The sequence below is a fragment of the Hemiscyllium ocellatum genome, chromosome X, assembly GCF_020745735.1.
Source record: "Hemiscyllium ocellatum isolate sHemOce1 chromosome X, sHemOce1.pat.X.cur, whole genome shotgun sequence".
Taxonomy (NCBI): Eukaryota; Metazoa; Chordata; class Chondrichthyes; order Orectolobiformes; family Hemiscylliidae; genus Hemiscyllium; species Hemiscyllium ocellatum.
This window is the reverse complement of record NC_083453.1, coordinates 9,616,381-9,631,066: the sequence shown is the minus strand read 5'-3', so window position 1 is coordinate 9,631,066 and position 14,686 is coordinate 9,616,381. Positions and strand designations below refer to the sequence as shown.

The 14,686-nt window shown below is 42.1% G+C and overlaps 1 protein-coding gene across 3 annotated transcripts in view; it reads left to right on the top strand.

Annotated features, from left to right (window-relative positions):
* Nucleotides 1-14,686, top strand: part of pou6f1 (POU class 6 homeobox 1) — a 132,624-nt gene that overhangs the window by 49,674 nt on the left and 68,264 nt on the right. For all 3 annotated transcript variants that reach the window (XM_060820947.1, XM_060820945.1, XM_060820946.1), the window contains exon 3: nucleotides 13,324-13,537. In XM_060820947.1, the coding sequence (XP_060676930.1) occupies nucleotides 13,324-13,537 (214 nt within the window). The remainder of the gene's footprint in view (nucleotides 1-13,323; nucleotides 13,538-14,686) is intronic.

Here is a 14,686-nt window from a genome sequence, read left to right as displayed (position 1 = left end):
GCACAGGCTATACAGTGAATAAGTTGTTACTGAGGATTTTCGTGAAGCACACCATCAAGACTGTTGTGAGCAAAGCTGGCTAACTGGCTTCCTTCTGTTCCTATGGTGAGCTGGGAGGGAAGTGGAGATGGAGCATCAATAATAGCCTCCATCATAAGGACAGAAGTGGGAGTGTTTGCTGATGATTGTGCAATGTTCACCATTCACAATTCCTCAGATATTGAAGCAGCCCACGTCCAAATATTGTCCATGACCTGGACAATAACCAGGTCTATGCTGATGAGTGGCACGCTACATTCGCGCAATACACATGCCAGACAAGTCTCCAAAAAGAATGGATCCAACCATTGCCCTTTGTCATTCAATTATGTTATTGTGGACCAGACCAGCCCCTCTCAAAATATTTTCAGAAGGTAGCCTAGATCCTAACATCTTATTTTAAAGGCAAATATAAAGTTCTGTGTTCCAGATGCAATTCGACTCGTCAAACTGTTCAGCGTTAAGCAAAAGTTGATAAGTGTGGAACTGGGAAAGCACAGCAGGTCAGGCAGCATCCGAGGAGCAGGCGAATCGATCTTTTGGGCATAAGCCCAATAGCTACCTCACCCCCCACCCTCCTATTTATCTCTCAACTCCCTCCCCTGCTATTGCTGATGAAGAGCTTTTGCCCAAAACGTTGACTCTCCTGCTCCTCAGATGCTGACTAACTTGCTGTGCTTTTCCAGTATCACACGTTTTGATTCTGACCTCTAGCATCTGCAGTCCTCACTTTTTCTCCCAGGTGTTAAGCAAAACACAATTTATTCAAACACTGCAGTTAAAATACAATGAAAGAAAGAAGAACTTAGAAACTTAACTCTATTGGAAAACTTAACAGAATAATAGATCTAGTAGCTATTACTTAGTAGCTTATACATTGTTCTTATAGTAACATCCCATAAATACAGGCAAATTCAGAAATCAGATTTTCTCACATGCAACACCCACAGTTGGATGAGAAACCCCAGCTTCTAGCTGTAACCAAGAGAGGGGGAAAATTAGCGTCTATCTAACGATAATCCTAAGAAATTTTTAAAAAAGACTAGAAATCCTGGTCTGTAAGAGCTGCCCACAGGCTGCTTCTGTTGTTCCAACTTAAAAAAAACCTTAAGGCTTCATAAGCTGTTTACATTACCACAGACTGCTCATTACCTCTTGTTCAATCTCCCTCGTAAAACAAACCAGGACAAAATATACCTCCTAAAGCCACAGTATCATCACAGTTACCATCACTTAATCCCCCACAACAACATCCTGGGGATTGTCATTGAACATAAACTGGACTGGACTAGCCATATAAATACTATGCCTACGAGAATAGGTCAGAGACAAGCAAATCTAACACCCTAGTAACCTGCACTCCTGACTCCCTAAAGCCTGTGCAATGTCCGAGTGTGATGGAATACTCCCCACTTGCCTGGATGACTGCAGCTCCAACAACACTTGAGAAGCTTGATACCATCCAGGAAAAAGCAGCCTGGTTTTTCCACACCACATTTATCACTTTTAAGATGCACTTCTTCCACTGCCAATGCACAGTGTCAGTATTGTCTACCACCTACAGGGCACACCACAGCAACTTACCCGGGCTTCTTCGACAGCACCTTCCAAGTCCACAATCTCCGCCGCCTTAATCAACAAGGGCAGCAAACACATGGGAACATGACCTGAAAGTTCCCCTCCAATCTGCACGCTATACTGACTTGGAGCTATATTATTGTTCTTTCACTATCATTGAGTCAAAATCCTGGAACTCCCTCTATATTAGCACAATTGGTGTGCTGCAGCAGTTCAAGAAAGCAGCTCACCACTACCATCTAAAGGGCAATTGGGGATGGGCAATACATATTTCCCCAGCCAGCAACATCTTCATCCTGTGGATGAATTAATAAAAATGTGATCTGTCAGCAAGAGTAAAAACTGGGTGAAGGTGGGGACGGAACCATGACATACAATGTTTGCAGAAATAATGAGGGAACAAACCCACAGCCTTCAGTTTTTGATTGATCCTGCTCTTAACATATCAAGTTCTAAAGTTGATCTTACTTCACTTCTCTGACCTTTCTTGAAAGTGTAAGTGATAGGATTGGCTCTAATTCAAATCCTCCCATCGTTTTCGTAGATTGTCAATGTTTACATACAAAATGTCCAACTTGTGCATAAAAGTTGGCTGTGTTAGCAAAGTGTGGGGGTTTGTGGGAGAGTTACCTCAGTCCATTGAACCTCACTTTAGCATATAGAACATTACAGCACAGTACAGGCCCTTCGGCTCTCAATGTTGCACTGACCTGTCATACCAATCTGAAACCCATCTAACCTACACTATTCCATATACATCCATATGCTTTTCCAATGATGACTTAAATATACTTAAAGTTGGCAAATCTACTATTGTTGCAGGCAAAGCATTCCATACCCTTACTACTCTCTGAGTAAAAATACTCAAGAAGCTTGACACCATCCAAGACAAAGCAACCCCATTCACTCTACAGTGTGTACTATCTACAAGATATACTACAGAAATACACCAAAGACTCTCAGACATCACTCTCCAAACCCATCGCCACTTCCATCGAAAAGGGCAAGGGCAGCAGACTCATGGGAATACCACCACCATTCAGTTCCCCTCCAAGTCACTCACCATCCCGACCCGGAAACGCGCCGCCGCTCCTCCACTACCACCAGGCCAAAATCCCGGAACTCCCTCTCCAACGGCATTGTGGGTCAACCCATAGCACATGGACTACAATGGAAATGAATGTAAAAAATGAGATTTACCAAAATACTGCATGAGATGAAGAAGGTCAGCGGGGTGTAAAGCTTGCTGAAGCTGGCACTGTTCTCCTTGGAGTTGAGAATGATTCAATGTGATTTATTCCCTCCATACCAGGCAACATCCTAATAAATCTCCTCTGAACCCTTTCCAAAGCTTCCTTTAATGCGGTGACCAGAACTGTACGCAATACTCCAAGTACGGCTGCACCAGAGTTTTGTACAGCTGCAGCATGACCACATGGCAACCCTATCAACCTGGGTGGTAACTTTCAAAGATCTATGTACGTGGACACCAAAATCACTACTAAGAATCTTACCATTAGCCCAGTACTCTGCATTCCTATTACTCCTTCCAAAGTGAATCATCTCACACTTTTCCATATTAAACTCTATTTGCTACCTCTCATCTCAGCTCTGCAGATTATCTATGTTGTTGTGGTTCTGTTCGCCAAGCTGGGAGTTTTTCTTGCAAACGTTTCGTCCCCTTTCTAGGTGACATCTTCAGTGCTTGGGAGCCTCTCAAGCACTGAAGATGTCACCTAGAAAGGGGATGAAACGTTTGCAAGAAAATCTCCCAGCTCGGTGAACAGAACCACAACAACGAGCACTTGAGCTACAAATTTTCTCACAAACTTAGATTATCTATGTCTCTCTGTAACCTGCAACATCCTTTAGCACTGTCCACAACTCTACTGACTTTAGTGTCACCCGCAAATTTATTAACCCATCCTTCTATGCCCTCATCTAGGTCATTTATAAAAATGATGAATAGCAGTGGACCCAAAAAAGATCCTTGCGGTATAACACTAGTAACTGAACTCCAGGATTAACATTTCCCATCAGCCACCACGCTCTGTCTTCTTTCAGCTAGCCAATTCCTGATCCAAACCGCTAAATCACCCTCAATCCCATGCCTCCATATTTTCTGCAATAGCCTACCGTGGGGAACCTTATCAAATGCCTTACTGAAATCCATATACACCACATCAACCACTTTACCCTCATCCATCTGTTTGGTCACCTTCTCAAAGAACTCAATAAGGTCTGTGAGGCACAACTTACCCTTCATAAAACTGTGTTGACTATCCCTAATCAACTTTTTCCTTTCTCGATGGTTATAAATCCTATCTCTTATAATCCTTTCCTACACTTTACCCACAACTGAAATAAGACTATAATTACCAGGGTTGTCTCTACTCCCCTTCTTGAACAAGGGGACTACATTTGCTGTCCTCCACTCCTCTGGCACTATTCCTGCAGACAATGATGACATAAAGATCAAAGCCAAAGACTCCGCAATCTCCTCCCTGGTTTCCCTAAGAATCTTAGGATAAATCTCATCCGGCCCAGTTAACTTATCTATTTTATGACTCAGTAACTTTCATATATGGTTCCAAATACAGCGACCACACTTTTAAGTGGGTAAAGTACTGTAAACCTGCAAATCATAGAGTTTTGCAGCACTAAAGGAGGCCATTCGACACATCATGTCTGTACTAGCTTCCAAAAGAGCTACCCAGCTCGTCCTGCTCTCCAGCCCTATCGCCATAGCCCTCTAACTTCACCCCTTTCAAATATACATCCAACTCTCTTTAGAAATCTCCTATGGAATTCACCTCCACCACTCTCCCAGGCAGCGCATTCCAAATCCTAACACCCCTCTGAGTAAAGAAATTTCTCCTTATCTCACTCCTAGCTCTTTCGCTGACAATCTTGAACCTGTGATCCCTAGTGACTGGCATACTACTAGTGGAAATAGAATATCCTCTGTTCCCTGTCAAAGCTGTTCCTAATTTTAAACACTTCATTAAGGTTACCTGTTGATCTTCTCTACTCCAAGGAGAACAGGTCCACTTTCTCTGATCTTTCCTTGTATCTAGAATCCCTCATTCCTGGTAATCTAGTAAATCTCCTTTGAACTCTCTCCAAGGCTTCAACATCCTTCCTTTAAATAAGGTGCCCAGAACTGAACACAATCCTCCAAATGTGGGCTGACCAATGATTTGGAGAGCTGTAGCATCACTTCCTTGCTTTTATACTCTATCCCTCTATTTATACACCCAAAGATCCTATTAGCCTTCTTAATATCCGTTTCAATTTGCCTGACCACTTTAAGAGAATCATATCTATGAACCCTGAGGTCCCTCTGCTCCTGTACTCTCTTCAAAGTTGTACCATTTGAATCTGTATTGTCTCTGTTTCCTCTGCCAAAATGCATTGCCTCACATTTGTGCCCATTTTGCCAACTTGTCAATATCTCTCTAAAGTCGCTCAGGGCCATCTTCACAATTCAGTATTCTCCCTAGTTCAGTATCAAATTTAGAGACTTTCCCTTAACACGCATCTCCAAGTCATCTATGTAAATCAGAAAAAGCAAGGGTCCCAACACCAATTTTTTGGGGAACACTACTTTCAGCTTGTCTCCAATCTGAGAAATGTCAATCTATACCTACCTTCTGTTTCTGATCCTTTAGCCAACTTCTCATGCTAAAGATCCATCAATCCCAAACATTTCTAATTTCCTAACCTACTTTCCATAAAATTCTTTCACTTTTGGAGTGGAATAAAGTTGTTTTATTGAAACATCAGAGAGAAACCAAGTACGGATGTTACATGAGGAGACATTTATTGATTAGTGAACTTGGAGCCTTTATTGGGGCTATTTATGTTAAAACTGATAATTAGGAGTTCTCTAGATGTTTAGCAGACAACAATGCTATCTATTATAAACTAATATGTACAGATCATGAGGTTTCCAGTTTAATTTCTGGTCTATATGTTCAGTCATTTGGTCCCCAGTGGTTATGGGTGCTGTAATCAAAGAAAAGCTCTGTTTGCTGAGGGGTGACCTCATAGAGGTTTATGAAATCATGAGGGGCATGGATAGAATAAATAGACAAAGTCTTTTCCCAGGGGTGGGTGAGTCCAGAACCAGAGGGCAGAGGTTTAGGGTGAGGGCGGAAAAATATAAAAGGGACCTAAGGGGCAAGTTTTTCACGCAGAGGGTGGTGCATGTTTGGAATGAGCTGCCAGAGGATGTGGTAGAGGCTGGCACAATTGCAACATTTAAAAGGCTTATGAATAGGAAGGGTTTGGAGGGATATGGACTAGGTGCTGGCAAATGGGACTAGATTAGGTTAGGATATCTGGTTGGCATGGATGAGTTGGACCGAAGGGTCTGTTTCCGTGCTGTACATCTCTATGACTCTACTCATAACTGCGTAATTTTGCTACAAAATCACTTCTGAGAGATTGTAGAGAACATAATTTAAAATTAATGTTGCTGCAGAGTTCCAATTAGGATCGTTTAGATGAGATAAGACTTTCATGACTAATATGCATGTAGAAATTATGATTAATTGGTATAACTCAGTAAGATGTTGTTACTTTTCAGCAGATCAAATAATCATCCAAGTATCATTCAAGCTATGATTTTTAATCATGCATAAGGTACTTACACAGAATCTTATTTTGATGTACTAATTAGGCCTGATTAAGAGCACTGATTGAAGAACAATTCCAGACTCGTGAGATTAAATATTTATAACAAGGCAAACCTTTCCCCATTCTAATGGCCCAATGCTCGAAGAATGTACGGCATGTGAACAGGCATAGTTATGGCCCTTCAAGATTACTTTGCCATTCAGTATGATGATGGCAGATCATCTTCTTCGATTCTACTTTCCCACTCACTCCCCATAATGCTGGATTCCCAGAGAAATGAAATGTTTGTCTATCTGTGCCTTAAATATGTAAATTGATGGCATGCATAACTGTCTGGGCTAGAGAATTCCAAAGATTCACCACACTTCAAGTGACCACGCCTCAGTCTGAAAATATGCTCTCCTTATCCTGAGGTTGTGCTCCCATGTTCTATATTTCTCAGCCAAGGAGAAACATTCTTAGTGTCTACTGTATCAATGGGCTCAGTGGTTAGCACTGCTGCCTCACAGCACCAGGAACCTGGGTTTGATTCCAGCCTCGGGTTACTGTCTGTATGGAGTTTGCATATTCTCCCTGTGTCGGCATGGGTTTCCTCGGGTGCTCCGATTTCCTCCCACAGTCCAAAGATGGGAAAGTTAGGTGGATTAGCCATGCTAAATTGTCCCATTGTGTCCTGGGATATGTAGACTAGGTGGATTAGCCATGAGATATGCAGGGTTACAAAGATAGATGGGGGGGGGGTGTTGAGAGGCATGCTTTTCAGAGGGTCGATGTGGATTCGATGGACTGAATAGCCTGCTTCCATACTGTAGGGATTCTATGATTCTTTTAAGCTTCAAAGTCCAATTTAGTCAAATTCTTATTATAGGACAACCCTAGTTATACATAATGTACATAAATGATACAAATATATGTGTAAATGATATAAGTGATATAGCTGAACATGTAAGTAAATTTGCAGACAATATCAAAATTGGTAGGGTGGTTCATCGAGAAGAAAATGTTTATAGGTTACAGGAAGATACAGATAGGTTGGTCAGGTGGGCAGAGCAGTGGTAGATGAATAACCTGAATAAGTGTAAGGTGATGCACCTTGGAAGGAGAAACCAGATGAGGGAGTATTTAATGAATGACAGGGCACTGGTGGCTTAGAGGAACAGAAGATCTTGAGGTAATTCTTCACAGATCCCTGAAGTCAGCCAACCTTAAAAATAGGATAGTCAAGAAGGCGTATGCTTTCATCAGTCATGGCATAAAGTATAAAAGGAAGGAGGCATCCATTAGAGATGCCAAGAGGCAGTACCAGACTAAGTTAGAGGCCCAAACTAACCATACAGACACCTGTCGCCTGTGGCAGGGCCGAAACAACATAACGGGATACAAAATGAAGCAGTGTAAGATAGCAGACAAAGACACATCCCGCTTTGATGCGCTCAATGCTTTCTGTGCTCTGTTTGAGCAGAATGCCGAATAGCATGGTGTCACCTGTCCTGACAGCCCCGGATGTACCTGTTCCCTCTGTCACCTCTTCAGACATCAGATCAATCTTCCCGAGAGTAAACCTGAGGAAAGCGATTGGCCCGGACGGAGTCCCTAGCTGTGCACTCAGATCCTGTGTGGACCAACTTGTGGGAGTATTTGCTGACATCTTCAACCTTTCCTTGCTCCAATCTGAAGTCCCCATCAGCTTCAGGAAGATCACCATCATCCCAGTACCAAGGAAAACGCATGCAACATGCCTCGATGACTACGTTTGCATGGAAGGGATCGGAGGAGTCTGGGAGCTCGGAGGTCTGACTCTGTCTGGTGGAGTCCCGGTTGCCAGTGAACTCGGCCATAGCTCACAGTGGTTGGGGCTTCTATGAAGTCGGTTTCAACATTGGATGTGGTAGCCCTCCTAGGACCAGGTCTCGGGGTGGGGGTTGAGGTGATGTCACATCTAGAATAAATCCAGAGAGGTGGCTTGGGCCTGAGGGGTCCAGGTAGACCCAAGAGAGAAAGAAGGTGGGAAAGACCTGAAAAGGTGGAGGTGCTGAACAAACCAGATTGCTCAAGTGTTCCACTCTCATCAGAACCCACCCCTGAAGACCCTCTGTCAAAGTGTCCTTGATTTTGTTTCCCACAGGGACAGTCACCCTGGACCTGTGAGCAAAGTTTAGGTTTATGGAATGAAAGGAAATGTACTAATGTGTATGAAATTGGCCAAGTGACTGAAAACCGACAGTTGTGGTTAATAGATGCTCTTCAGATGAGAGGAAGGTTTGCAGTGCAGTTCTCCAGTGATTGGCGTTAGGAGCCCTGCTCTTTTAATGACTCTTACCTTGGTGTACAGGGCGTAATTTCAAAATCTGGGGATGATGTGCCATTTGGAATTGTTGTGAACTGTGAGGAGCTAGTGTTCAACTTGAAAAGGGCCCAGCCAAGTGGCAAATGAAAGTTAATGTGAAGTGATTATTTTGTGAGGATTGAAAATATAAAATAAATTACGTAATTCTAAAGGGGGTGCAGAAACAGAGGAATCTGGAAGTACATGTGCTCAAATCATTGAAGGTGACAAGCCAAGTTGAGAAAGGAGTTAATAAAGCATTCTAGGCTTTATCAACTAGGATATAGAGAGTATGCAAAAAAAATCAAGGAAGTTATCTTATACTTGTATAAAAAATCTGTTCATCTTCAACCAGAGTATTGTGACCAGTTCTGGGTAGCACACTTCAGGAAGGATGTAACGGTATTAGAAGGTGCAGAAGAAAACTTTAAGAATGCTTTCAGACAGAAGGGACTTCAGTTCTGGGATGGATTGGAGAAGCTAGGGCTATTTTCCTTGGAGAGGAAATTTGTTCGAGGTGCTGAAAATCCTAAGGGGTCTGGACAGAATGGACAGAGAGGAACCGTTCACACTCTTGGCAGGATTGTGAATGAGAGGGCACAGATATAAGATAATTGACAAAAGCAGCAATGACAATGTGAGGAAAAGGTTTTCACACAGCAAGTCATTAGGATCGGGAATATACTGACAGGGAGAATAGTTGAGGCACATTCAATTGAAGCTTTTAAGACAGAATTGGATTAACCTCTGGAAAAGGAAGAATGTTTAGAATTACAGGATAGTGACAGTAAGTGAAATCCTCCTTCAGGAAGCCATGATAGACACAATAGGCCAAGTGGCCTCCTCCAATGCTGTAATATTTCTGTGATTCTGAAAAGGAGTTTTCTTCAGACCAGATATCATTGTTCTAACAGAATCTTTGAGCAATTTCAGTGCCAATGAATATGTCACCATTTTTATCCTTAGCTACCTTTCTGGTAACATTTAAAATGTAAGTCAAGCAGGAACTATGCTTCCTAATCACCAACCCATCCACATGGCTGTAAGTGACAGTCCACCAGTTTCCCTACATAGACATGAAACTTGTAGGCCGAAAATTTATTACCTGTTTGCTTCCATTTCTTAATCATTGGTCCACATGAATCATTTTGCAATCCATAGGAGTCAACCTGAAACTTGTAAATGATGGAGCATATTGGCCAATGTACAACATCCCCCACCTGCCTTGACACTCAAAGTTCAGCAGCATTGGTTTAAAGTACGTTAATCTGAAATAAAACTAGTTCTGAAGTTACATCAAAGTTGAAGCAATTTTAGCAACATGCCTAATACTGGGAGCCATGCAATAAGCACTGACAGGCTGTTTCCATTTGAATGATGACTGTTGCATAGTTAAGTCCTGTATTCACACATGTTGGTTTCAGCAGGGATCACCAGAAAGGTAGCAGGATTGGGAACTCTCACTGGTTGCCATCTCCTACTTTTTATGAACACTGGAACCATAGATCAATCTTAATAATTTATAAACTCATGAATTAGGAGCAGAAAGAAGGCATACTGCCAGTCAAACCTACTTTGCCATTCAATACGATGCTGGCTAAGCTGTTTGTGTTCAAAATTCCACATTCTCGTCCACCTGCAATAACCTTTGATTCCCTTGCTGAACAAAAATCAACCCACCTCCACCTTAAGAGAGAGAATGATATTGCCTCTACCACCTTCTGAGGCAGAGTTCCAAGTGGCACCACATGGAAATCTCTGTCCTAAAGAGGCAATCCCTAATTTTTAAATACTATTCCCTAGTTGTGGATTCTCCCTCAAGAGGAAGCATTCTTTCAATGCCCACCTTGTCAAGACCATTCAGGATCTTACTTCAACCAGGCCACCCCTCATTCTTCTCAACTCAAGTAGAGATTAGTGCAGTCTGTCCAGCATTCCTTAAAAGACACTTTGCTCGTTTCAGGTATCAACCTAGACTTTCTTTGACATGTTTACATGCTTCCTTAACTAGGGAGACCTTCCTTAAATACTGCAGGCAGTACTTGAGATCTGGTCCCACCTGTATAACTGAAGCATGACATTCTTACTTTCATAATCAATTCCTCCTTTAATAAAGCTTTGCATCCCATTGGCCTTAATTACTTATTGTACCTGCACACTAACGATGTGCAGCAGAACACCTCTATTAATGCAGCAGAACACTTCCATCCTGCTGTACTTCGGAGTTCTGAAGTCATCTCTGTTCAAGTAATGCTTTGCTGTTTTGATTCTTCTTGCCAAGGTAAACAGCTTCACATTTTTCCACATGATGTTCATCCCCAAGATTTTTGTCCACTCAATCTAACTATATTGGTCTGAATCCTCCTTATGTCCTCTTGACAACATGCCTTTGTCTCAAATGTTTATGGCATCTGCAAATTTAGCTACCATGCCTTCAATCCCTTCAGCTATGTCATTGATAAAAATTACAAGAAGCTGAGGCCCCAGCAAAGACCCATGTGGGATTCCACATGTCATATCTTGTCAATTAGACAAAAACCTATTTATTTCCGAGAGTGTGGTACTGGAAAAGCATAGCAGGTCAGGCAGCATCCGAGGTGCAGGAGAATCAATGTTTCGGGCCTAAGTCGTCTTCAGGAATTCAACCACCGTGCCACCATTTTCTGCCAGTCAATCTTCTATCCATGTTGTGTTACCCTATACATCATGAGCTCTTGTTTTGTGCAATAACCTTTGTGGCATCTTATCAAATGCCTTATTGAAATCCAAGTACAGTACAACTACAGGCTCCTCTTTAGCTATGAGGCATGTCACTCCTTCAAAGAATGCCAATAGAATCAAAGAGGTCCACAGTATGGAAATAGGCCCTTCAGCATAACGTGCCTATGCCATCTAGTTTTCACAATTAATCTAGTCCCATGTGCCTGTGTTTGGTCCCTCCATACCTATCCCATACATGTATCTGTCTAAATGTTTCTTAAATGCCAAAATTATACTCACTTCCACCACTACCTCTGGCACCTGTTTCAGACACTCACCATTCTCTGGATCCTTCTGTATCTCTTCCCCTCTAAACTTAAACCAATGCCGTCTAGTTTTGGACACCCCTACCCTGGGGAAAAGCTGATGGCTATCTACCTTATCTATGCCTCTCATGATTTTATAGGTGTCTATAAGGTCACCCCTCAGTCTCCTATGCACTAAGGAAAAAAGTCCCAGCCTATCCAACCTCTCCTTCTAACTCAAATCGTCCAGTCCAAAAGTAGTACCTTAGTAAATCTTTTCTTCATTCTTTCTAGTTTAATAATATCTTTTCTATAGTAGGGTAACTATGATAATTCTAGAGCTGCATGTAGTACTCCAAATGTGGCCTCACCAACATCGTGGACAGCTGTAACAAGATATCCCAACTCCTAAACTCAGTGCTCTGACCAATAAGAGAAAGTGTGCTGAAAGCCTTCTTCACCACCCTGTCTACCTGTGACTTCACTTTCAAGGAGCTATGAACCTGTACCCCCAGATTTCTTGCTTTTCTATAACACTCCCCAGGGCCCTATCATTGACTGTATTAGTCCTGCCCTAGTTTGACCTACCAAAATGCAACACATTGCCTTTAACTAAATTAAACTCCATCTGCCATTCCTCAGCGCACTGGCCCAGTTGATCAAGATCATATCAATCATGGATCATAGAATCCCGACAGTGTGGAAACAAGCCCTCCTCACTGCTTTCCTGGATAACCACCTTCACTGTCCACTGTACCAGCAATCTTGGTGTCATCCATAAACTTACTAACCATATCTTCTCAATTTTCATCCAAATCCTTTATATAAATGATGAATAACAGTAGATCCAGCACTGATCCCTGTGGCACACTGCTGGTCACAGGCCTCCAGTCTGAACAACAACCCTCTACAACCACCTTCTGTCTTATATTGTCAAGCCAAATTTGTATCCAATTAGCTAGCTCCCCCTGGATCTCTTGAGATTTACCCTTACTCAACATCCTACCATGCTGTACCTTGTCAAAGGCCTAGCTAAAGTTCTGTAGAAACATCTACCGCATTGCCTTCATCTACTTTCTTGGTCACCTCTTCAAAAAACTCAAATTCATTAGACATGATTTCTCACACACAAAGCCATGCTGACTATCCCAAATGAGCCCTTGCCTGTCCAAATGCCTGTAGGTCCTGTCTCTCAGAATCTAAAATTGGTTAAACACGGATTGCCTTTCACAAAACCATGTTGACTGTTCCCTACTGCCTTCAATTCTTTGAAGTGACCAGCCATAATCTCCTTAATGATTAATTCTAATACCTCCACGACAGAAATCAAGCTGACAGACCAAGAGTTTCCTGTTTTCTGCCTCACTCTCTCCCTTTACCTGTTCCTGGCAAATTAGGGCGAACAGTATAGAGACCAGAGATCAAACCTGGATTCATCCAAATCTTTGTACTCACACTATACTGCCAATTAAATCATAGTTTACATGTTTAACATTTGAAATTGATACAGCTTGCTTTTTTCAAATAGGTATATCACAGACAAAATGTTCAGTGTTGTCATGTCTTTAAGTTTGAAGAAAAACCCGTATTTCGGTCCCACGGAGAATCCGCATTTATCCTTTAGTATCTCAAAAGTCAAACTGGCCTTTGAAAATAAAATGGAACCATGAGACAAGTAAGAGTAACTGAGGATCAAGATGCAGCTTTAATGTTTGATTCCTCATCTACTTGCAGGCCACTGCCACTGTGATGACTGGGCAAGAAATCATCAAAGTTTCATTAAGGAAAGCAGAGGTCTCATCTAAAGCAGCGGGTGATGTGGAGCCTCAAGGAATTGTTCTCCCTGCAGCAGTAGTGGGTGAGGAAAACAACGAACACAACGTTTCCACTGAGGCATCGAGGGTTCCCAGAACTTCTATGGAGAAGAACCACCACTGTGGGTCTACTGGTGAGCAGAGTATTTTTGTTAAAAACTCTTTGATCTGCAGGACGACATGGAAAGGTGGGTGAGGTAGAAGATTAGCCCATGATCTGGTTGTATAGCAGTGTAGGCTAGAGGAGCTGATTGGATTACTTCTGCTTGTGTTATGTGTGCATTTGTGAGCTGCATTAGAATCCCAGTAACATTTCTGTTCCATTTGTTGAGAACACAGCAGCATCAAGAAGTGGGGAAAGTGTCAATAGACAGCTCTTTTTCTCTCTTTTTCTTTCTTTTCTTTCTCTCTCTCTTTTTCTCTTTCTTTCTCTCTCTCTCTCACTTTCTTTCTCTCCTTTCTTTCTTTCGCTCTCTCTCTTTCTTTCTCTTTTTCTCACTCTCTTTCTCTCTCTCTCTCACTTTCTTTCTTTCTCTTTCTCTCTCTCTTTATTTCTTTCCTTTTCTCTCTCTCTTTCGTTCTCTCTCTTTCTCTCTCTCTCTCTCGCTTTTCTCTCTCTTTCTTTCTTTCTTTCTTTCGCTTTCTTTATTTATTTCTTTCTCTCTCTCTCTCTCTCTCTCTCTCTCTCTCTCTCTCTCTCTGTCTCTTTCTCTCTTTCTCCCACCAGTTGCTGTTGTTTTTAACCAATAAGCCAGAGACTTCTTCATTTGTAAACAAAACATTCTGTGCTTCCAATGAAGAAGTGAAAGAGCCCAGAGGAAATGTTTGAAGAACTGAATGACTTAGGAAACAAATGGAATCCCTCCATCGAATCTTGAGGAATGGTGCCATTAGACTGTGTTTCCCCGGTATTTTGTTTTCCTCCATCCATAGCAACAGTTTTGTATATGGATGTGTATTTTGGAGGGGGGTGTTTAGAAAGGGCTTAGAGTTTCAACTAGTAGGGTTACATGTCGACAGGTTTTTACTGTGATTACAAAATAATTATTTATAATAAATAGTATTTCTTGTTAAGTTTAGAATCCCGGTATGTGTTTTCACTTCAAGCACTCCCCAGTCATAGCAAATTTCATGTTCTCAGCACTCTGTCAAATGCCACCTTGATGACAAGGGCTGTCACTGTCGCCTCATCTCTGGAATTCAGCTCTTTTGTCCATGATCAAACCAAGGCCACCCACCCCATGGCCTCAGGAGGGAATGTGGCTCAATCAATTGGATCCTGA